This window comes from Dendronephthya gigantea, unplaced genomic scaffold (assembly GCF_004324835.1).
Source record: "Dendronephthya gigantea isolate DGI-Jeju-01 unplaced genomic scaffold, DenGig_1.0 000005F, whole genome shotgun sequence".
Taxonomy (NCBI): Eukaryota; Metazoa; Cnidaria; class Anthozoa; order Malacalcyonacea; family Nephtheidae; genus Dendronephthya; species Dendronephthya gigantea.
Window position 1 is genome coordinate 451,623 of NW_021163015.1, and position 26,496 is coordinate 478,118.

Sequence of the window (26,496 nt, forward strand, 5' to 3'; positions counted from 1 at the left end):
TATTGCACAAGGCCCTTATAGTCGTGCTTTCCTCCACTTGCAGCAGTTAAATGACGCTAAATTGATAGTGCAGGTTATATATCAATTAGCATGTCTATAGGGCTAAGCATTAATATATGCATGCATATATATATATATATATATATATATATATATATATATATATATATATATATATATATATACTCTTAACTCTTACTGAATCTCCTGACGAAGGCCCTCTAAGCAGTTGTCAGACGCTGCTCCCTGGTTATTTTTGAAGATGCTTAATAAACAGTTTGTTTGCTTTGCTTGTGTTGGTAAACTATTCCATAGCACAACCCCACTGGACCCAAAACTCTTTTTTATATTCAGTATTTTGGTTTTGGAAGTGAAAGATTTATTTCACCAGAAATACTCATATTTTTTTTCCCATGTAATGAGTTTATTTTTTAAGATATATTTTATAATTTTATTGTAATTTATATTTAACAGATATATTCACTTTATGTCTATCATTCAGGTTTTTCCACGACTGTGACGCTATTTGTGTACCAATATTTGACGTGTAACGATTTGTAATGTATAACTCTTCCCAAAAATTCAAATTTTTAAAATACATTTTAACAATTATATCATTACAGCGAGTAGCTATTTCATAAAAGTTCTTGTTCAATGCACAATGCACGCAGAACCCTAGATGAAAACCCCTGTACCTCCTATGACGTTCATAAATTGCTAGAAATACTCAGAACAGCTAAATGAAAAATCCCGTACCACTTATGACGTTCATAATATAGAAATATACTTAAGTTGTTGTTCAATGCACTTTATCAACCGCAGAACAGCCATGGATGACAAAATCCGTACCTCCTGTGACGTTCATAAATTGCTGAAAACACTTAGGTTAATTGCTCCCTAATAAACCGCATAGAAGTACCTGCTGTTATTAGAAATTATGTGCCTTCGATTTTATAATGTCCTTTCTCTTGCCTGCAAGTTCTCTCTGTTTCAAGTATGATTCAGTTTGAGATACATACCTCTAGACCTATATGCATGAAACAGAATCTAAGCTAATAATTCTAATACATATTTAATGAGATATGTTTTATGGATGTGTAAAAACGATAGAATTACTTATTTTTATTGATGCTGGTGCCAGTGGCCGTAAAGCGCTCAAACTATATGTTGAGACGTTCCCTTTCCCCGAGTGTTTGATTAATTTTATCGTAATTGCTCTTAAAAGTAACCTGTCTTAAAGATATGGATCGTATAGGTATTTTATTAGTCGATGACAGCCGAGAATTGAGAAAGAAATTATTTTCAGTTAAAAAATAGGCATTATTTCCATGCAGTAGCGTAGCCAGCAAGTTTTAAAGAAATGAATAATTATAACAACTCGAAATTTACATAGCGGGACAAAATCGTCGTGCTGGCTATGACCTGTACGGCTACTGATTATTTCTCGTTTATTTTAGGTGACAAGCAAATGATTTTTTTGTGTTTTATTCAAGCTGAAAAGCCGCGTCTATTCAGTGACGCACTTTTGTTTCATATGTGTAATTTCTATTCAATTCTACCTAAAGCCTAAGACATACTGGTGCATATAGCACTTCCACATGTCATTTGTGACAAAAAAGACCTGCACTATCGTGTCATAAATGTTATGAACGTTTTGTCAGAGCCAATTTTTTTCATATATGCTAACAATAGTGAGTAAAAGATAATGAGTTGGTTATAATAAATTTCATACTTCAAACGTCTTGCACAACCGCAGCGGTGAAAATATTTCTCGGCATGCTTTTTTGTGACCATGCAGGCTCGTATTTGCTTATTATTTCTTCATCTAGCTATTACGGCAAACGTGTTATTCAACAGCTGAAAGCTTCTTCTATATATCGTAATATTGAAAAATTATGCTCGCAGATCAAGTGATTCACGCACAATAATTAACGCGTTAATGTTGGATTGTTTTTATTAACCCGCCGTGCATAAAACGAACCAACAATTTTTTTTAATCAAACTCGCAGAGCAGAGCAAAGCGTTTGGTCCGGCCCTGTGGCAGTCAATGAAGACGCCATTGCCGGTATTCATGTGTTATAAAAAGCACTCGCAGAAAGCACTATGAACAGTTGTTCCCCGCCAAAACTGGTTCTTCCTGGCCAAAGCTGAATATACGGTAACTATATAGTTATATTTCTATAGTGTTTAACCATAATAATATTCATAGCCAATGCTTTTCCTCAATTCTTTCTCAAAACGACTCCGTGCCATTTCACATGGCTTCGTATTTTTGAAGTAGTCTAGATTTTGTCGCTAGCAGTGCAGAAAGTCAGACGTCAGTGCGGTCAGTCGATCATTGTGATTTACTGCGCTTCCAACTTCAAAGTGATAGATTCCAATGCATATTCAATCAAATATATTATCATGTCGCGTTCACCGTCCGTTTCGAATAATAGCAATATACTAAGTGATGTTTTCTTCCTCGACAAAGCAAATAATTCCCTGGCCTGACCAAAGCTTATACTTATTACGAAATGACTTATAAATTAGTTGATAACTAGTATTCAATATATATATGTCATTTCGGTAAAAATATACTGTCTTAAAGTGGAGTAAACATAGTTTTTCTGCTCCATTCCGCTCCAAGCAAATGTTAGAACTCCAAGCTTCAAACCATTAGAACAGTACAAACAGGGACCGCGGTGCGTTTTTCGTATCACTAGGACTCGGAGCTGTAAAGTTTCCAGCATGTTTGGCGCTCATATACAAACATTGAACAATATACCCATGCTTTGGTTATGATTTCAAATGTTTTGAGAGAGACAACCACGCTGTTTTAATGGTCAAATGCTTGTCCTATGTAATGTTGCGAGCATGTTTGGCGCACATATACAAAACATTAAACAATATAACCATGCTTTGGTTATGATGTCAAATATTTTGAAATGGATAACCACGCTGTTTTAATGCTCAAATGCTTGTCCTATGTAAAGTTGCAAGCATGTTTCGTGCTTATGTAGCTTATGTACAAACATTAAACAAGATATATATTATCCATGTTTGGGTTTGATGTGAAATATTTTGATATGGATAATCACGCTATTTTAATGGTCAAATGCTTGTCCTATGTAAAGTTGCAAGCATGTTTCGTGCTTATGTACAAACATTAAACAATAATTATAACCATCCATTGGTTATGATGTCAAATATTTTGACATGGATAACCACCCTGTTTTAATGGTCTATTTCGGGTTCTATGTAAAGTTTCAAGCATGCTTCGTGCTCATATACAAACATTAAACAATATAACCATGCTTTGGTTATGATGTCAAATATTTTGACATGGATAACCACGCTGTTTTAATGGTCTATTTCGGGTCCTATGTAAAGTTGCAAGCATGCTTCGTGCTCATTTACAAATATTAAACAATATAACCATGCTTTGGCTAACGCTAGCGACACGTAAAAATCTCGAATATATTATTGGCCTGGTTTACACTTGTCCTAAGAATCGGTCGGGGATGCATTGTATTATCCTAGATTCTATACGACAAGTATGAACCATGCTTTAATGTCACGATCGAGAAACCCTGTGTTCAGCTCGGACTTACGAATAACCTTGAGGGGAAAATATCAATAGCAATGTTTTGTGATTGAAAAATATGTGGTTGAAAAAGTTTTATTTATAGCAATACCTGGTGATTATTTATCTATTATTATATATTACATAATTTTATCACAAAAAAGAACAAGTGAATATTTGTGTCAGTTAGTCAATAGTTATGCCGGGATATCTTAAAACTGGTTGGGACGAATTTTCATCTCCGCCTTTTTCATAGAATACCATGAATTTTTCCAATGGAACCAGTGTATTCCCGCTCTAGTACTGTGGGCTTCATGCGCATTCAGGTAAAAGCCATTGAGGTTGGAATGAACACAGTTGTTGTACCACCAAGCTCCTCTTGATCCGGCACAATTTCCATAACCCCAATCATCATTGTCCCTATCCTTGGTTGAGAACGGCATTTGATTGTGATAAGCAAGGGAATCACCTGCGTCACCTTCTAAAAAATTAAACAAAAAGTGATATGTAAAAATGAAAATTGAAGATCAATATTATATTATTTGAGCAATATAATTTTATTTTGAAATTAGGCAGACTGTAGAAATGTGCTAGAAGTCACCAGGCATAAAGCTTCAAACCGGCTGCTCTACTGCATGGTGATTAGTATACACCCGACTATTGTCTATTACAAATCCTACAATCTGATTGGCTACCCAACCATTGTCTATTCGTGATGGTGAACGTTTGGGAAAAATTCCCTTTAGCGACCGTATAAAATTGAATTAATTAAATTATTTTTCGGTGTAATTGCGGTGTATCGATTATTTTCTCGAAATTAATATAAAATTATCTATAGGTACAGGGTGTATACTAAAACAATTAGACAACTCGGCTTCGTTGTCTAATTGTTGAATATAGAGATCGAAATACGCTACCACAATTCTGGCGTTGCAAGGATTCACATTCTATTCACTGAACTCGAATGTATTTTATAGTTAAGGCATATTAATTTTACTGATGAAATCCAAATAAACACACAAGCCAAGAAAGCCAAGAAATAACTATGAGTTTTAAAGCAAAAACTCGAGCTCTACCATACAACTTTTTTTGCTGAAGTAAAAAAGCGATCCTATTCCATACTCTAAACATTAGTGCTCAATAAACAATCATGATTTTTGGGGTATTTCTTATCCGGTTGGCTTCTCATATAAGGCATTCGGATTGGTTTTTAATATATAGGCGTAGAATATGGATTTACAGGTTTACCTGAGTATTTGCCAATATTCAATCTGTATTTGTCTGACTCGTCAGCCACACTAAACGTTCCATATTTAGCGTAGGCCTCAACGTTATCAAAATCCATCAAATCAACATTTTGGTCAGATTTCGTCAAACGATGTATTTTATCGAGGCCCAACCAGAACTCGCCGCTCAAATTACCAAAGCCTGCTTTATAGTCTGACCATTCTCGACGACTAAAATCTTGACTACCATCTTGTCTTCTTTGGAACACGATCCAGCCACCACTGTCTCTGCTCATATCACATCGGACTTGGAACGAGCCCAGACCATCAGGATTAATGGTATAAACATCATCTTTTCTCACTCCATTTTTGTACAGATAGGTACAGCTAGTGCATGGCTTAAAAAATGATAACCATAGAGAATAACCGTAAAAGATATGGAATGGTTATGTAATCGCTCTTTCGTCTAATTTATCCTTATTATAAACATATAAGGTTAAATGTATTGTTTTTTTCAAAATGTTATGTTACATAATTGCAGTTGGCATTATTCTGAAATATAGATAAAGCACAAAAAAGATCATGCCATAATATTAATGTGCTAAGTTTGTAAACATTACTCTTATTTAAATGTCAACCAATTTTTACTTCCGTATTATGTACATTTAGATCATCAGCGCAAACATAAATAGCCTTTTTTGGCAGAGTTTTGAACAACGATTGACGATTAGGAGTTGTCAAAGGAAGTTCGGGATTGGTTGTTAGGGTCTTCGAGGCAGCTAGGCCACCTGCAACAACTCACGCGGGGGTGACATATTACTGAACATGATGCTTGCTTTTAAATGTTTGATTTAACTTTTATGCTTGCTGATTTTTTTACAAAGGCAATTTCGATAAATACAAACAAACGTGTAGACGTTGGCTGTTATTATATGATATTTAAAACAGTTAATCTTCAACTGAATCATGATTCATTTCTAACAGCAATGCATGGGGAAAATATAATAATTATATTCATGAATCGGCGGTAGCAACTTCGTTTGGTTCATAAACAATTTGATAGGAAGTTTTGTTCAATACTTTATCACCTTAAACTCCTTTCACATCTTTTATCTTGCAACTTACCAGAGTTTAAAATATCATTTCGTCTCTTTTCCTAATAAAAAAATAATTTTTCGAATGCTTACATGAATAATGAATAGCGCGTGACTTGAAAAGTCGACGTTTTGCCTGACTTGAGTTTTTTTCCCTCATTAAAGGTTTCATCTTATGACAATTATTAATTATTTATTTCATGTATTTCATTTGCACGTCAACTTTAAAAAATTGCCCATGACTGTATTTTTAGGAGTTATAAATTAATAAGCTCGATAGCTAATGGCACAAGTGGGTAATCGTCTCATTTTTTTGTGAAGATTATTTTTACAGCCCGGATCGAAAATCTCGTTTACATATCATATAAACAAACCGCTTTATCGTCGAGCATTAGTATCCATTCTCCTGTCATTTCGGTCTGATCTTTCACTCCATTGATGTTGGTCAGTTGGCAGTTCACAACATTGATCTTGTTTCTGTAGTTGTATCCAACACAACCCGGTTCCTTCTGGCAAAGTTCGTAACATTCTATTGGGACTATTCCATATGTAATGTGATGATTCGCTATTATTTCTTCTGCAGATAAAGGCAGACCTTCTAAAAGTTGAAAACGTGTGTTAAAGAATGGATTATTCCTAAAAACTAAGTTATTTAACACTAGCCGCAGCCGAAAAGAACGGCTCACCTCTTCTAATCGTAGTATAAGTCCTGGTGGAACATTTTTGTGAACTGATACATACAATTTCAACCATCAGTAGGAATAACGTTACTATCTTCAGCATTTTTTAAGAAGGTCACAAATGTGCTTTTTTTCAGATGCATGCAGTATCCAAAATGACGCTAAATCGATAAAGTAGGTTATATGAGTCTACCGCTCCCCACGGAATGACCGGTGGCATTAAAATTTGCATCCCTCGTTATATTAGTGCGGGTAGATATTTCTGTGGCACATTGCAGCGATCTCAGTAACGTTTGTTATCTTTCATTTCCTCTGGTATTATTTACAAAGAAATATCGAATCTTTCACCATCGGTATTTCTGCAATCCGCAAGAAATAGCTGCAGATTAAGTTGTCTAATACACTTTATCAAGCGCAATGACAAAAACCGTACCTCATGTGACGTTGATAGAAACTCTTAAGTTGTTGTTTAATGCTCTGTATTAACCGCAGAACAGCCAGTTGACAAAAACAGTACCTCCTGTGACGTTTAAAAATTGATAGAAACACTTAAGTTGTTGTCTAATGCACTTTATTAACCGCAGAACAGTCAGTTGACAAAAACCGTACCTGTTCATGATCTTAGGGTGATCTGCTTTTCACTGTCGCGTTTTTTATTCATTTTTTATTTTCATTATTTATTTTTAACGTATCGGCAACAAATGCATTTTAAAATATGCGATATACTCACCAAATTTTTAAAATCTGTGATATGTGATATGCTCTAAAATGTTTCTAAGATATGTGATATGCTTACCTTATCAATATTCTTTCGATATGCTCACCTAATTTTTTCAAAGGTAACAAACATGTATAAGGATTTAGACTTACGCGCGTATAAAAAACGCGACAGTGCATGGAAAGCAGCCCTTTACAATAGACTCGCGTACACGCGCGAATGCCACGAGAGTAGAGAAAACGTACTGCTGTGATGTGTATGATAATCATAGGCTTTTTTTGTCGGACAAGTATTTGACGATTAAAAACAGCGCGGTTCCTCTCATAATTTAATCCTTCTGCTTAAGACATGCGAAAAGCCAACAGCTACAGCGCCATAGTCAAACTTGCAATTTAGGATCATTTTTGGTTGTTTATTGTTTAATGTTTGTATATGAGCACGAAACATGCTGGAATCTTTAGCTACTTAGGACAAGCATTTGAGCATTAAAACAGGGTGGTTATCCATATCAAAATATTTGACATCATAACCAAAACATGGTTATATTGTTTAATGTTTGTATATGAGCACGAAACATGCTTGCAACTTTACATAGGACCCGAAATAGACCATTTAACCTGCGTGGTTATCCATATCAAAATATTTGACATCATAACCAAAGCATGGTTATATTGTTTAATGTTTGTATATGAGCACGAAGCGTGCTTGCAACTTTACATATATAAGACCCGAAATAGACCATTTAACTTGCGTGGTTATCCATATCAAAATATTTGACATTATAACCAAAGCATGGTTATATTGTAATGTTTGTATATGAGCACGAAGCATGCTTGCAACTTTACATAGGACCCGAAATAGACCATTTAACCAGCGTGGTTATCCATATCAAAATATTTGACATCATAACCAAAGCATAGTTATATTGTTTCTTAAAATCTTTCTTCTTCAGTGATTACATATAATTTAAAACTACCGCTTTATCACCCACCATTAGTGTCCATTCTCCTTCTTGCACAACGTCATCTTTCTTTTCAATTGGCAGTTCACAACATTTATCTTGTCTCTGCATGTAGTTGTATCCAACACATTTTGCTTCCTTTTGGCAGAGTTCGTAACATTCTATCGAGACAATCGCTGAGTTGATGGTATGACTTGATATGATTTCAACTGGATTTAAAGGCGGCGCGTTAAAAGTTTCAAATATGGTTGGGAAATGTCGAGGGAAAAATTTCTTTCAAAGTTTAAACAATATATATAGGATCACGTCTAATTTAATACATGGCAAAACATTCTTTTAAATGTATTTACATATAGGCTAGACGTAGTCTCTAATGATATTATGAACTGCCGGACAACAGTACGATCTGTGAAGTGATACATCCAATTCTATAATCATAGCATGAGAATAACGTTTTTATTTTAAACATGGTCACATATCACCATCCACCAACTTCGCTTTCTCAAACATTCGGGATAACGTGTTATCGGCAAAGCAGGTGAGAAGAAAAATACATTTTTGAGCCGTTATTCATGTATGTAATGTTCATTAATCAATTAAATAATGACATGCATTTATAAAGAATTTGATTGTTTAGTTTCATATTCCCTTTCCAAAGTGATATTAAAAAAATTCTCTGAATAAGTACACTGTAATCTTTGAGAGGCACGTCATTATGTCAGTACGTGAATTATGTCAGATCAGATTTGCGCCTTATTGCTCCTTCCTTTATACGATATAAACGCACGCGCTACCATACAATGAACGAGAAATACGGCCCCTCGAGCAATATACATAAAGTCTCTAACACTTTTGATATACAATCTGAGTTCATTGATTGCTGCATTGAAGGTCAAAGCTTCGTTGCTGGCTGTCATTTTTTATTATAAAATAACATGTATATAACGCGTGTTCTGATTGGTTGAAGCCCGTGTTTGGATCAGGCCATCCAAACACGGAAATTTCGCGGGAATTCAAAAACAATTTTATTCGCGCGCTTTTCTTAACTCTCGCAACATTAAGTAATTGTATAATAAACCACGATTTCGATTTTTATGGGTTATAGCGATTAAACTATGAATCCATAATCTGTTGCCAGGCAACAAAAAACCACGTGATTGATTTCGACCAATCGCGTGATTAGATTTAGGTCAGTGCACGAAGTTTGAATATTAACATGTGATAATGAGTGTATGAGAGGTTAAGAGTTTCATGACAGCATCATATGGCATAACCCGATTCAGTAGTTTTAAAATTGATTACAATGTGAAATCATGCAAGTTTATCTTCGTTTTTATCTCAGATCTCGTGGTTTACCTGAAATCAAAATGTTTCTTTTTCTCTTTTCTTCCTCTCTTTTCGCCTAATAAGAGAGTGATCTTAGCATATTGGAGTAAATTTAGCATATATGTTAGAGTGAATTCTAGCATATGCGTGAAGTAGGTTAAAGTAGTATTCGTGATGATAATTATTATGAACTCATTACGGGATAGAAACAAATTTGTTGCCTGGGTTGTGTTTTAAGCTGCGTTAAAGGTTTAAGGCCGACATCTGCATGCTTCCTTCGTAACGGTCAGTTATTTTTGTGTTTTGTTGACTATTTAATATAACGTTAACTGGGTAAATTATAGGTATATATAACAGTAACGACGAATATATAACTAATTTTACTTGGCATGTATACTGTAAACTTCGTAGGGCCTATGTCGCTGTATATCAAATATTATTTTTTACATTTATCAAATTTATCAAAATACAATTATAATCAAATTTTACTTAAAATGTACCATAATTTTTGGTATATATGTTTTCTTCAAAGTGAAGATAGTTTGTTTAAATACTCAAAGTCTTAATTGAGGATAATGCAATATTCACTATTTAGCGTATAGTAATTTATTCCGACCATAGACAAATAAAACACATGCATGTCTTTTAGATTATGGCCCGATTGTTGGATTAAACTAACGCTACATACAAGTAGAGTGGGGAGGGTTAGGAAGTCAGAGAATAAGACAATTTATTAAAATTTTGAAACAAAAAGGGAAATACCCTGGGAACGAGGTTGGATTATCAGTCGTCAACCGGGTGTGGCGTGTACGCTCATCGCGTCTGCGTTGTGTTTTTTCTGCTCTCGCTAAATAAGGTTTCAATTACTTACTTATTACTTATATTTATTTGTATATTGAATTATTAAGTTATGGCAGATTAGACAGCTCGCAATATTGCAAATGGCACAAATGATATTAGAATCTTTTTTCATCAGTACATCATTACAGCTTTACACCCACTTTTCATCACTACATAATTACAGCTTTATCACCCACCATTACTATCCATTCTACTTCTTTCGTTATCGCAACGTGATTTCTCTTCAGATGTTGGCCAGTTGGCATTTCACAACATTGATCGTCTCTCTGTAGTTAAACCCAACTCATTGGGCTCTTTCCGGCAGAGTTCGTAACACTCTATCGGGACAATCCTTGAGTTCACAGTATGATTTAATTGATATGATTTCATATGAGCGTGAAGTGGGTCTTTTTTAGTGGGAGCGCCTAAATTCCCTTCAAGTAGCAAATATGGTTGGGAAATGTCGAGGGGAAAATCTCTTTCAAACCGTAGTATCACGTCTGATTTAAGACATGGCAAAACATTCTTTGAAATGAATACATAGGCTAGATGTAGTCCGTAGTCGTCTCTAATGATTTGTGAATCATGGGAGAACAGTTCTAGCTGTGGTGTGATACATGCAATTTTAATCATCAGCAAGAATAAATAATTTTTTATCTTAATTAAACATGGTCGCGTATCACCAACTTCGCTTTCTAAAACTTTCGTAATAATTAACGTATTATCCCAAACGTGTTATGAAACCCGGTGAAAGGAAAAGTGAATTCTTGAGCCGTTCATACATTATTCATGCATGTAATGTTCTTAATGGTAATTGCACTGAGTGGAGTGCAATTTCAAATGGAGTTGAATCAAACTTGTGTGATTTTGTAATAATGCGTTTGATTTCACACCAAAATTCCACGACACGAAGTGCAAATTCCACGACACGAAGTGCAAATTCCACTTTAATATATTCATTTTGAAATCATACAAAAAAATAAACAAATTCAAAACTATTTATTGGCTGAAAGAACCGTAAACGGTGTAAAATGCGAGTAATTTTCATCTACTTTTGTCAAGAAATTTTGCGGAGCATTTAAATAATTCAAAATAATAAAATTTCGTTCCATTTTCTCCTGTAATTTGATTGGATAGTTGCACTGAAATACTAAATCTGATTTGTTATTGTGGTGCAGAGCTTCAATCCTATTGGCTTATAAATGATGTGATTAGTGCTCAAAAATAGTGCGATTTGGGAATCAATCACACTATTTTTAACCAATTAGATTGCAAGAAACACCACTGATTTCAAAATGAATATAATAAATTATTAAATTGTTTAGCTTTGAATAATTAATACACTTGCTTTTATCGACATCAAGCTTTATCTTCGGGAGGCACATCATTATGTACAGACCAAGAATCTTCTTCACTGACTTCACATCACTATACGGTATGTATAAATCAAAAACTTTTAAACAGCGTAAGCTCGCATTTGTGCAGTAAATATGTCCGTGAATTAGATTTTTTTTAGCTACAAAAAATCCTTGAATCTACTACGATTGCAATTGCATTGTTTTTCTCTTGTTGACATCTTGAAGTAGTAACTTTGTTTTAAACATGAACTATGTATTATTAAAGTAATTTAGCTTGTAGGTACACCACGTAAGTATTTAATCCTGCAAAGTTTTTGGTCCATCAACCCGGGCCTTCATCAGTGCAATTACCAGTGAATGCACATTTAGGTAATTGTATTGATGAAGGCCCTGGTTAACAGACCGAAAGCTTTGCTGTATTAAATACTTACGTGGTGTACCTACAAGCTAAATTGCTTATTGATGTTACCATGCAAACATACAATAATATTATATATTATTATATTATTATATTACTATTTCTACATCATTATAGTTTGATATATAACGTGCTCGAAAACATCCAAAACAAAGTAATGTTTGTTCGTAATGGTGGTGCAGGAATACATTAAAACTGACTTGGACGAATCTTCATCTCCGTCATTTTCATTGAACGATTATGCCACTTGTTCCATTTTATCCCACTGTTATATGTCTCACCTGCACCCAGGTACAGGCCATTGAGGTTGGATTGATGACCGTTATTGTACCACCAAGCACCTTTGAACATCGAAGCAAAATTCTTATCTGGTCGAACATCATTGTCGCTATCGTTGGTACTGAACTTCATTCCGTTGTGCCAAAGAAGGGAATCACTTGCGGTTCCTTTCATGAGAATAAACAAAAAAGTAATAATTTCAATTTTTAAGTTCACTATTTTTATGTTTAATATACTCCTTCAGGATGTACCATATTAGTGATATTACTGTTACATCATTTATAAAAAAAATTTAAACTAGATCGGCTTTTGATTTCATTTCAGCCAATCTTTGGTTGAATGTTTACATGTAAAATTAAACTTAAAAGCCCGTTTTCATGAATAATATTTTTTAATTTCTGGGAACAGGACTTGAAAATGTGTTTTGATTTCTTCTATATCACTCTTGAGAAAAACTGTTCGCTTTATTGGTTTTGCTACTCAGGATAACTCATATACCATGATACGGTACACGTGAACTACGGTCTCCCATGATGGTTTGCTCATTGATTATCGGGGAATATTCATCTCGACTTCGTCGCGGTGATTACTCCCCGATAATCAGCTCGCCTTCGACGAATAATTGTTTGATATCAAGCGTCGAACTCAGACTGACTCGTCTTAATATAAATACAGATAGCCTTTACAAAATTTATCTGGCGTGTGTTTTACCTGAATAATGGCTAATATTCAATCTGTATTTGTCTGAATCATCAGCCACACAAAACTTTCCATATTTAGCGTAACGTTTAGTGCCATTGAAATCCATCAAATCAACTCTTAGAACGTTTTGGCCAGATTTCGTCAAACGATGTATTTTATCAAGGCCCAACCAGAACTCGCCGCTCAAATTACCAAAGCCTGCTTTATAGTCTGACCATCCAAGGTAAAAATCTTGACTTCCATCTTTTCTTCTTTGGAACATGGTCCAGCCACCTCCGTCTGTGCTCATATCACATCTGACTTGAAACGATCCCTGGCCGTCCGGATTGATAGTGTAAACACCATCTTGTCTTATTCCTTCGTTGTAAAGATAGGCGCAGCTGGTAGCTATGCAATTGCGAAATGTGAAAGAAATATTAAAAATATTGCAGAATAGGAACATGATCTTTCAAAAGGTTATACATCACATTTTCACATTGTATGCATCATTGCATGTTATTTGTAAAGAGTTATTTAGTTGATAAGGCGAGATATATCTATTTACATTCATAATTATGATCTTACGGCAATACCTGAATTCAAAATCTCACGTTTTCTCTTTTCCTCATCAATCTTTGCCTGGAAGAGAATGATTAAATCACGGTTTCGCTCTTGTTACTGTGACACACGTTATTTGTTAATATGAATATAATTGAAAAAATTGAGGAAGCCCAAACTGTGGCTGAGCTTACAGATTTCGAAAATCTCTATAATTTGACTGATATGGAAAGGGATCTCCTGTTTGAGAAGAAGATAGAGATTATGGGTCGTTTACTCCTGTGGGTAATGGAGTGTTCATAAAGTGATGAACTGTTAGTTTTATAGTTAACAGACGGTTGATCTTAATGACTCATGAAACAATTATATTCCTCAGAGTCGATTTCGTTGCGCAATGTGATTGGCTGCTAGATTCCTGTTTTTTTACACTCAATTTTGAATATGCATAATGAGATCTTTAAGCAGCCGAGAAATTTATTTTTGAATGCAAATTACTGTTTGTACAAAATGTCATATTGCTACTTAATCATGAACTAAATTTAAACCCCGTTCACACTACAGTCAATTTATTGTCACGGCACGGCTAAAATGGATACGCGTACTTAATTTTATTAGTGTTCACGCTAACAATAAAGCTGGTTTTGAATCAATCAAAACCTCCGACAAGTTTTCAAGTTGTGCAATTCAACAAAATGAAAAACGAAAGACTACGAAGAATTACGCTCTAAACATTAACACGTTAACCGGCTTACGTATAACTAACTTTCCTCCTTAAATACTAGTTTTTCTTCAGTTAACGTTGTCTGAATTGTCGCGATCATTTAATCGTGATTAAAACTCCTTCTCAATTGACCATATGTCACTCTGTCGTGTACGAAAAATAATTTTGGGAGAAGCAAAACTTAAATATCTCTGCAAATATTTCGGCTAATGACCCCGAAATACGACCAAACGGCAGCGCTTGAAAAGATTATGTAAATAGTATATTCAAACCAGAGGATAGTTATAAACTGCATTTGTATTATATAATTATAAGTTAAAACAAGATTCAAAACAATAGATTGCTTTTTATCTCAATTTAATCACCCATAGTAACCGTATACTTTAGAAATTCCGCTGTTTCTTGTTCTCTGTTGTCTTCAAAATGTCACAATTATCATATTATCATTCTTGTTATAATTTCGAGTAATTTATGGGGAAGGATGTGCAAAGGAATCGGAGAAATAGCGTTTTATAAGTTCTAAGCGATAATTGTTGCTAAGTGCGTGCTTACTGCGTGCGTGCTCGGAATGTTGTCATGCGGTTATTGATGTCAACATGCCAACATACAAATATTTTATTTTTAAAAATAATATTTTTATTTTCACTTTTGCCGTAAACGTCAAACTAAAGGTCTCTAATTTTATTAAAATATCGGCGGACCCTTAAAGGCCCACAAAGACACATGACGCCATGGGACAAAGCGCGACGCAAAATTTTCTGCTTTCAGAAGCATCTATAGATCTATTGCCACAAAGAAGTCAAATTGTGTTGTCGTTAAGTAATACACAAGAGTATTAGCCCAATAAGAAGAGCGCAAAGAATCGGAGAAATAGCGCTTTATAAGTTCTAAGCGATAATTGTTGCTAAGTGCGTGCTTACTGCGTGCGTGCTCGGAATGTTGTCATGCTGTTATTGTCATGTCAACATGCAAACAGTCATACAAAATTATTATTTTTAAAACAGTTGAAAAAAGCAAAACATCCAGCGCATTACTGTCCATACCGCTATTTATAGGTGTAAAAATGTGATAATTTATGATGAATTGATCATTCCTTTTGCATACACCCTCAGCCGTTCAAGCATTAAATTTTATACGGCAAATGTGAAACATATACGGCAAAGCTGAATTTGCTGCTTTTCTAAATACATCAGAAATAGCCTATTGGCCATTGCTTTCTTACATTACTGCCGAACATCACAATTTTTATACAGAACGTTTGTAATTTAGCGAAATTGCCGCACACTTAAAGATAGTGGAGTTAAAACACAAACTTTGTTAGCGGTTTGGCGTTTGCCGTAAACGTCAAACTAAAGGTCTCTAATTATATCAAAATATCGGCGGGCCCACACAGACACAGGACGCCATGGGACAACGCCCGACGCGAATTTTCTGTTTTCAGAAGCATCTATAGATCTATTGCCCCAAAGAAGTCAAATTGTGTTGTTGTTAAGTAATACACAAGAGTATTAGCGCAATAATATGATTGCGATAGATCGCTGCCAGTCAAGAACTGCTAAAAATAAATACTTTGCAGCACAATTTTGAAATTCAAAGTAGCTAAAAACCGGTACTATTAGCTCTAAACTTCTGAAAAAATGTTGAAACTATTTGTAGCACTTGCAGATATCTGCAGAAAACCATTGCGTGACTTGAAGGAACGCCGAATTTTTATCCATAACGGGATCGAGCCGAAGTGAAAAAAGTGTAATTATAACAACACATATGTCGACACTGAACGAACCGAGTCCGAGTCCTATTAAAACACACAACACGGTTGTTTCTGCAATTGTCATGTATACCTGCACATTCATTGAATTTTCTTTTTGTAAAGAATTACCAAACAGTTCGCGTATTTTAAGTGGGTAATCAGAAGGTTTGCAATTGACTTTGACTTTATACAATGAGAACTATTCGTAGGTATATTGTCTCTAACTTACAGTAAACATGGGAATATTTTTACTTACGTGTTTGATTATCACAAGATGGTTGAATTCGTGGTTTGTTTCTTCATCATAATCGGTTCTTGCCTTAACTGTTTTGTTATTGAGTTCACAGCGACCTTTATCTTCACCAGAGGTTTTGTAGTTGATTGACGCACATGATTCGTGCCGAGCGCAAAGCAAACCACATTCAAACTCGAACTCTGCTTGTTTTGTTTCGAAGACATGATTCGCCAAGTATTTTTGCTTATTTATTTGAAAAACGACTTGCTTTGAGCATTCGCCCAACACGAAAACGAGGAATGGAACAGCAAAGCTTAGAAAGACTCTCATTGCGGCAATTGTTTAAAACTCATAAAGTGATGAACTGTTAGTTTTATAGTTAACAGACGGTTGATCTTAATGAGTTATGAAGCAATTATATTCCTCAGAGACGATTTCGTTGCGCAATGTGATTGGCTGCTCGATTCATGTTTTTTTTACACTTAATTTCGAATGTGTATAATGAAATCTTTAAGCAGCCGAGAAATTTATTTTTGTATGCAAATTACTGTTTGTACAAAATGTCATATTGCTAAATTGCTAAATTTAAACCCTGTTCACACTGCAGTCAATTTACTGTCACGGCACGGCTAAAATGGATACGCGTACTTAATTTTATTAGTGTTCACGCTAACAATAAAACCGCAATGAGAGTCTTTCTAAGCTTTGCTGTTCCATTCCGCGTTTTCGTGTCGGGCGAATCTCAAAGCAAGTCGTTTTTCGAATAAATAACTCTTCCCAACAATTAAAATTGCTAAAAATACATTTTAACAATTATATCATTACAGCGAGTAGCTATTTTATAAAAATTGTTGTTCAATGCACTTTATCAACCGCAGAACAGCCAGATGAAAAACCCCGTCCCTCCTGTGACTTTCATAAATTGCTGAAAACACTTAGGTTAATTGTTATCGAATAAACCGCAGAACAGGCGACAGAAATTGTACCTGCTGTTATTAGAAATTATGTGCCTTCGTTTTTATAATCTCCTTTCTCTTTCCTCCAAGTTCTGTCTGTTTCACGTATGATTCATGCAGTTTGAGATACGTACCTTTAAACTTATGAAACAAAAACTGAGCTATTGATTCTCTCTTCGATATTATAGTTGGTCATAAATGTATACATATTTGATGACAATATCTTTGAATTTATAGACGTGTAAAAACTATAAAATTACTTATTTTTATTGAACCTGTTGCCAGTGATGCCGTAAGGCGCTCAAGGCCGGCGCACACTAGAGCTATGTGCTTAGCAAAAAGTCATTCGTGGCCATTGGTGTAAGCCAGTTGCTCTCGTGTGCGGGCGACTTTTCCGGCGACTTTGGTCATTCGTGCCACTTACGGCAAATATCTAGCATAATTTCTGCCTCGCGTGCCGAAATCTTTCCGTGTGCGGCAAACTGAAAGCTATCTGCTTATGGATTGTCTTAACAGCGCATGCATAATATAAAAAAGTAAACATCCAAGATGGCGTACAGATTGCAAAAACAAAATAATTATGGATGAAAATGAAGACGAAAAGGTGTTGTTATTTTTGTTGCTGTTGCGTAGACTAAACACCGTTATCCAAGTGCTATTAATTATATTTCCTGTTTGAGAAAGCTTACTAGCTATTTCTGCAAAGCGCATTCCCGTTTCTTTCTGTTTCTGAAATCTGCAGAGTTCACATCATATAAACAACTGTATTCTGACCAAAGATCAACCAGTTTGTCTTCCAATATGGCCTCAGTCACCAATTCTTTTTTGCTTTGTTTGCACCGCTATCTTTGATGTTTATTTTTGTATATGACGCATGCGCTGTTAAGACAATCCATAAGCAGATAGCTTTCAGTTTGCCGTACACGGAAGATTTTGGCGCGCGAGGCAGAAATTATCAAACATGCTAGATATTTGCCGTAAGTGGCACGAATGACCAAAGTCGCCGGAAAGTCGCCCGCACACGAGAGCAACTGGCTTACGCCAATGGCCACGAATGACTTTTTGCTAAGCACATAGCTCTAGTGTGCGCCGGCCTTTAAGCTATATTGAAACGTTCCCTTTCCGAGAGTGTTTGATTGATTTTATCGTAACCGACCTGTCTCAAAAATATGAGTCGCAGGTTTTTTTTATGACTCGATGACAACCGAGAATAATTGATAAGTTCAGAAAATTTTATTATTTCCAGTATAGCGCAGCCAGCCTGACGATTGGTCCCGCTGTGCTAATATTTTTGTCTTCATTGACTGTGAAAACAATAAGTTTCTAAATAAATGAATATTTATAATAACTCGAAATTTACATAGAGTGACAAAAGCGTCGTGTCGTGAGACATGTCAAAATGACTTATTCCTCGTAAGTAATTATCAAGAGTATCATCAGATGATCAAAGGTTGTTGCTTTTAAAAACTCAAAATTTCGTAAAAATTGCGTCGCGTTGGCGGATACCGGTGTATGTCGACCTTTACACTATGCAACTCTCCTTGCAACTGGTAATGCAATTCTACTCTTGAGGCATCTTAAGTTGTCAAATACGAACATTCAGTCTTGCGATCTGCTAGCGTTTTCTTAACACTACAAATTATCATTCCTCAAAATTATAAATGCATTTCAAGTTGCAAAGAAAATTGCATAGTGTAAAAAACCGTCTTAACTCGTGTCAATTCATGCCAATTCATCACTTTCGTTTCATTAAAATGTGTAATTTCTATCCAATTCTACCTAAGGCCTAGGTTAAACGTCGTATTTTGGTCGCGTCGAATGCAATTCAAACAATAGATAATGAGATGGTAATGAAGCTTAAAGAGGTTTATCAGCTCATTATCTATTGTTTGAATTGCATTCGACGCGACGAAAATGCGACGTCTAACCTAGGCCTAAAGCCGTTTTTCCACCAGCGATATTTTTCGCGCGAAGCGACTTTATTCCTTTGTATTTGAGCAATTTGTTCCAGATGGTTGCAGCTGAGAGCTCTGAAACAAAAGTAAAATGTCGCTTCGCGCGAAAAATATCGCTAGTGGAAAACCGGCTTAAGACAGTCTAAGACACATTCACTGGTGCAATTAGCACGCGCACGTGACACTTAATTGCGACAAAGAAGCCCTACACTATCGTGTCATAAATGTTATGCATGGTTCGGCAGAGCCACATTATTTCATATGTGTTAACAATATAGTATACTATTTCGCAATGCTCATGCTCATGCTCAGTTATTTAAGGAATGGCAAAAATATTGATCCAGCGGACTTAGTCAAGCTGAAACAGCTTGACTTAGGGTGGAGAATTTTGTACGACCCGATTTTGTGGGCCGCCTATGAAGCTTATCAGATTGATTGTCCGCTGGAGAGGAAAAACTGAGCAAAAGCATGGTATCTTGCTCGCGTTCGTTATTTATACCCTTTCCTACCTCCTTCACGCATGCCTGTGCTCATCCAAACATAAATTTATAGAAATAACCTTATATTTAACTTTCGCATATCATTATGAGCATTGCGAATAGCGAGTGAAAGATAATGAGTTGGTTATAATAAATTTCAATAGCTTCTTGCACAACGACGGCGGTGAAAATATTTCTCGGCGTGTTTCCTTTTTACCAGGCTCGTATTTGCTCATATTTTCTTCATCTGCTACGAGAAACGTGTTACTCAACAGGTAAAAGCTTTATCTATCGTAATATTGAAAGATTACTCTCGTGGATCAAGTGATTCATGCACAATATACGCCTTAATGTTGGACTTTGATCTTTTATTGACCCATCGTGCATAGAACGAACCGACAATGATTGAGTTTTTTTTTAATTCAAAGGCAGAGAGCAGCCAAACGTTTGGTCCCTGTAGAAGACGTCATTGCTGGGAATTCTGCTGGTATTCATGTTTGTGGTATGACAAACAGTGGCAGATGAAGCACTATGAACAGTTGTCCCTCGCCAAAACTTGGATCTTCCTGGCCAAAGCCGAATATCGGGTAACTATGCTATTTTCTACTTATGTTTCTATAGTGTTTAACCGTAATATATAGGCAACATGCTTCCTCAATTTGTTCGCAAAGCGACTCACATATTGAACTGCAGTGATCTGCTAATATAAACTGTCCAGCCACCCACGATCAAATTCTAACAGCATGTACTTGTCGCTAGCAGTGCAGAAAGTAGAACGTCGGTCGTGTGATTTACTGCGCGCTTCGAAATGATAGATTCCTGCAATGCATATTCGATCAAAATTTAATTATACAGTATACTTCGTACGTTCACCATCCGTTTTGAATAATAGCAATATACTAAGTGATGTTTAATTCCTCGACAAAGCAAATCCCTTGGCCTGGCCGAAGCTTATATTATGAAATGACTTTAATGAGTTTATAACTTGTATTTAATATATGTCATTCGGTACAAATATAGTCTTAGTAGAGTATAAACATAGTTTTTTCTGCTCCATTCTGCTCCAAGCAAATGTTAGGGCCTGTTTACATGAAGCGAGTTTTATGCCTTTGTTCCTCCGACATACCTGTTTTTATATTGCCATTTACCTCATGCATCTTTATTCTTTCTCTAATAAAAATATATTTCAGAAATGCTAAGATTAAGTACCCTAAGGAAGTATTCTGCCATCTTTTATTTGTAAAGCTCATCATGCGAAAACATTAGCTGTAAAATGGGTATTTTTAGCCCTGAGTATATAATTATATATACAAGGAGGATTAATTTAAATTTTCAGTGCATGTTTTGCTGAGCATTTATCAATCATTATAGTCACAAAATTTGTCTTAGTACCAGTGTTGCAAAAAAGCTGCGGGTACGCGGGTGCCACCCGGAGGAAGGTTTGCTTTGAATGAGGTTTGTGAGGAAGGTTCAAAGTTGAACACTCTAATTGATCACATGCATGTACCAAAAAACCAAATATTTCTTTATGCTGGTTGCCACTAGACTCAGTGACGTAACGTCATTTTGAGAAAGGTTTTCAAAACTTGAAATCCTACCGGAGGAAGGTTGAACTCTTTTTGCAACTCTGCTTAGTACCTATTAGGAAATGCGGCTAAGACTGTGCGGATGAAAACCAATTTCATCACCGCCAACTTTAATATATATATCCTTGCAATAAATTTATAATCCATATCAGACTGATTTAGTTTTTTGTGTTCCGAGACATGCATAATAAGGTTTTATTTATTCGTGCTAAAAAGTCAACGGAAAAGTCGCCCGCACCATGCAGAGCAACTGGCTTACGCTAATGGCCACGAATGACTTTTTGCTAAGCACATAGCTCTAGTGTGCGCTGACCTTTACATACCGCTTGTCTATCGAGCATTAGTATCCATTCTCCAGTCATTACGCTTTCATTTCTCTTTCCTGTGACGTTGGTTAGTTGACAGTTCACAACATTGATCTTGTCTCTGTAGTTCATTCCAACACGTTTCCGTTCTTTCTGGCAGAGTTCGTAACATTCTATCCGAAAAATCCCTGAGTTGACGGTACGACTTGATATGATTTCATCAGATAGTGAAGAAAGTCCACCTAAAAGGGGCATTTTGGTTGAGGGAATTTTAAACAATAACATGGCTGGTACACATATGCTCAACAGAAAAATATTTTATGAGATATATACATGGACAAATATATTCATGGACCACTCATGCACCTGTTCTAATAATATTATAAACATTTGAAGAGCATTCCTTTGAAATGACACTCGCAACTTCCACCAATAGTAAGATTAATGTTTGGGTCTCATAGAAGGGACCCTAGCTTAAATTGAATATCTCCGCAAGTATTTAGGCTAAAGATACCGGAATACCACCAAACGATAGCGCTTGAAGAGATCATATAAATGCTATATTCAAATCGGCAGATAGTTTTAAGCCGCACTTGTAATATAAGCCAAAATAGTAGCTTGCGTTGTTATCTCAAATTACATGCCCATGGCAACCATATACTTTTCAAAATTCCATGTTTGTCAATTTATTTTGTTCTCTGTTAGCTTTAGACCGTCTCAATTTTGCCTATTATCCATTCTGTTATAACTTCGATGTATTTTTAGATTAGGATGTGCTAGAGAATCGGAGAAATAAGCCATTTTAAGAGCTAAGCGATGAGCCTTGATGAGCGTTGCTAAGCGCGTGTTTAGCGCTTGCTCGGAATGTTGTCACGCGGTTCAAAAATGTGACAAAAGTCTGTGATGCCCACCCCCTAGGCAAATTTTGACCCCAAAAATCGATTCCTGGCGTAAAATTGGACCAAGGGGTCCGTTTTTCGGCTTTTTTTGCCCGAAATTTTTGGTGAATCTTTTTATTATTGTGAAATGCTTTCCGTGAGCGATGCGATAATACATACCATAATGGAGATTATGAATGTTTATGTAAAAAATCGGCAAAAATCTTCTAAAGGCACCATTTTGAAGCTAAATATATCAAAATGATCCTAGAAATGTGAACTAAATCACGGTAACCAGTTTTTGTTTGCGTTTTGGGCAATATTCTAAGGATTAGGCCGCTTTGAGGTATAATATCGAAAATTAGCCAAATCGCATGCATTCTAAAGCAAATATCCTAGCGAATTTGAAACATATAGAACTAAAAAAAAACATCTATCTACTGAGGACAATGTCCTCTTTTAAATGGTTTAATTTTTATTAAAATCAGCCAAGTATTTGCACAGAAAATGCAAGTTAAAGTGAGCCAACCATTTTTAAAGGTCATCTGATCAGCTGACAAAGAGCTAAAAAGTTTTTATTTCAAACATCTTGCATAGATGAGTTCGCCAACGTTTACTTTCTTCCACAAGCGGTATAGCGGAAATAGCGGATGAAAATTAAGAAACATGCCGCAAGCTGTCTCGTATATATTATTGATTTATATATTTCTTTCTTTTTTCTTCTTCTTTTGTGATAAATTTATGGTCATGATTGAAAATTTTTTTGGATTATTTCAATAGAAACCCGACAAAAAATTGTTCCTAATTTTGCATTATTTTTTTAAGAAACTTCCCCGTAATTATTTTTTTAACATAAAAACTATTAAGCATTCGTCTCTTTATTAGCTCAGCATATATCATTAATTTTTGGCCTCAAATTAATTGTCAAACTAACAATAATTATAACTCCAAACATGCCTTCTAAATGCATTAATTAACAGCACCTGTGACGTTATTACGAATTGCCTGCGATGTTCATAAATTGCTCGAAACACTTAAGCTGTTTTCTAATTCACTTTATCAACCGCAGAACAGAAGACCGAAAACGTACCTGCTGTTATGTTTATAAAAAGCATCTTTAAATTCTCCTTTCTCTGTTTTATGCATGCACGATGTAGTCAAATATTTCTCTTCTCTGCATTAAGGGCCTGTTTCAATATGCATGGAGCGAGTTATCCCGGCCAGACGAGGTAAAAAGCGCATCAGATCAAAGGCTTACCCTGATTAATCTTTCATTATAATGTATGCAGTTTATCACCTCACCGGGATAACCAGCTCCATACAAACAGGCTCTAAAGTGGTCATAAATGTCTACATACTGATTGCATATTTAAGTGCATATATAGTCGTGAAAATATATATCATGAACATAGATGTACAGAATTACTTATTTTTTTAAGCATTGCCAAGCGAAGTCTGAAGGTATTTTAACTTGGTTGGAACGTACCCCTTGCGAGAGTGATTTCATTAATTTTATTATAGCTATACTAACTGCTCAAATTCATGACCCCTACTAAAAATATGGATCGCAAGTAATTCCTTACCACATGACAAGCAAAAACAAGTTTAAAAACATGCATCAGTTATCTTACGGCCTTCTCAGACTATACAATCAGTTGTAATTATCATTATGACAAATGCAAAAGTGCCTATGATACAATCTGTCTTATTCTGTTCACGGCGGAATTTGAAGTGTTCTTGAACAGAATTTTAGATTCAGCTAATCGTCCAATCAGTTTCAACTAGGCCTAAAATCACGAACGCGCATAACTTACAGAAACTCGCAACGTCCATGACAAGACGAATATATAAATATCCACCCCCCTAATAATCTTCTAACGCTAAAACGTATTAAACGTTTTGTAGTTTTAAATGCACTGATGTAAGCTCTTACATCAACAACACTCCTATGTAATATACAGGGTGTCCCAAAAAAAGGAACCACTTAAATATGCAGAACATTAATACAGCTCTAAAGCGCAATAGATAAGCACCTCTGGGAATTGAAAATGGCTCTTAATCCTTCATTTAGCTGAACTATGGTGCAAACCCGAACAATATTAATATTCTTGCATATTTAAGTGGTTGCGTTTCTTGGGGACACCCTGTATGTTAACAATAATTAGTTAAAGATAACGAGTTGGTTATAATTAATGCTGAATAATAGATCTTTGCCGATGATCTTTGCCATCTAATAGTTTGGTGCCGTGAAAATATTTTTCATAGTGGTTTTTGATCGGCTCGTATTTTTGTTCATTTTTTCTTCGTCTGTTACCACAAACGTGTCATTCAACTCCTAAAAGCTTGATGTGATTCATGAAGCGAATGAAGTGATTCATGCACAATAACGTGCTAAAGTTGAATTGCCTTTTTTGACACACCATGTAGTGATCGAATATATTAATCACGATTGAATAGAATTATTGAATGGCTTTCTAGGAATATATTCCAACACTATATCCAACAAATACCAAAATAATATTTATTGGCTACAAACATCGTGTCAATTCAATTACCTCTGTTCACCCACTGATATTAAAAAACCAAGGGATCGCCAGAATTCTCTCTTTTACATGTCTTGAGCTCAAACTGGACGAAAATCTTCCACATATTCAAGCGATTTGCAACCGGATACTTTGCGACGTATTAAACCATTCGCTACAACAGCCTCCCTTTAAACAATTTACCGGGCTCTGATTCAGCTGTACTTCGACTATTGTTCTCGTATTTGGGGTGTCTGTGATCAAAATGTAGGGGATAAACTCGAAAAATTTCAAAAGTTTGCCACCCGAATCATAGTCGATGCAAGTTACGATATTAGAGACAAGACGACGTACTAGCAAATCAATACTATAATGTACAAATTTTGGAACAATTACGTAGCGACACCAAACTGGCTGAATCAATTCACGTATTCAAAAGCCACTTAAAACTGTAACATAATGAATACTTGAGAACTCATCACTCCTACTTGTACATAGTCTTTACTTTCTTAACGACTTTTGTAATTTTATTTAAGCAAGTTATAGCACTATTGCTTTTTGAGTTATCGTGCGCGAGTGTTAGGTGAATTAGAATTTTAGTTTGCTAAGAAGATCGATGAAAAACTTTTGCATATATTCATAAATTAAAGAGAACAATACAATAGAACAATGAAACAATAGAATGAGCCAATCGACACCTTTTGATTGCTCGGGGTAAAGCCCTAATTAATAAAACTTTTCGCTTAATTCCCCGGTTTTTTTGTATATTTTTTGGAAAATAAAATTCAGGTTCCCTTAGGGATAGATTTAAGTTTGCATCCCTTGAAACTTTTAGAACAGAATGATTCATGATTTTTTTTGTAGTGGACCACCTACACTTTTATATGCAAAGATTCCAACAAATTCTTTAAGGAACGATGTATCGGTTTAAAACATTTAACTGCAGTGCGTTTACAAGCGTCATCTTTGGGCATTCGCGATTATATCTGTCATTGTATCTTGTCGCAGCCTCGGGGGTAACATACATTAACGACTTCCTCGTTTAGTCGAGGAGAGGGCTATATTAGCAGCAAGTTCATATATTAATTTTAGCTGCTTAGCATCATGTTCAGACACTCATTAAATTTGGCAATGCGTGTAAGTTTATGGTTCTCCACCTACCTCCCCCATCCCACACCCTCTTCCCACGCATATTTTGCGAACTCGTGTGATTTTAACTTATTAGTTGTAGCTACATTGCACCCGCATATTACTTACATCACGGCATTTGTTTTAACAACCCGTATATATAATGTAAAACACGTATAAGACAATTTTAAATTAAAACATCTTAAATTAAGACTAAGATGACTATAATTAATCAACCATGCGATTTTCTTATGTTTACGATAAAATATATCCTCAA

The 26,496-nt window shown here is 35.5% G+C and overlaps 1 protein-coding gene across 1 annotated transcript; it reads right to left on the reverse strand.

Moving 5' to 3' along the window:
* Positions 1-12,322: 12,322 nt before the first annotated feature.
* Positions 12,323-16,740, reverse strand: LOC114516281 (ficolin-1-like). Its single transcript, XM_028535708.1, has 4 exons — positions 16,432-16,740; positions 13,740-13,785; positions 13,177-13,554; positions 12,323-12,632 (listed from the first exon to the last, which is right to left on the reverse strand). The coding sequence occupies exons 1-4, from the start codon at positions 16,738-16,740 to the stop codon at positions 12,376-12,378; spliced, it is 990 nt and encodes a 329-aa protein (XP_028391509.1). The 3' UTR covers positions 12,323-12,375.
* Positions 16,741-26,496: the final 9,756 nt, after the last annotated feature.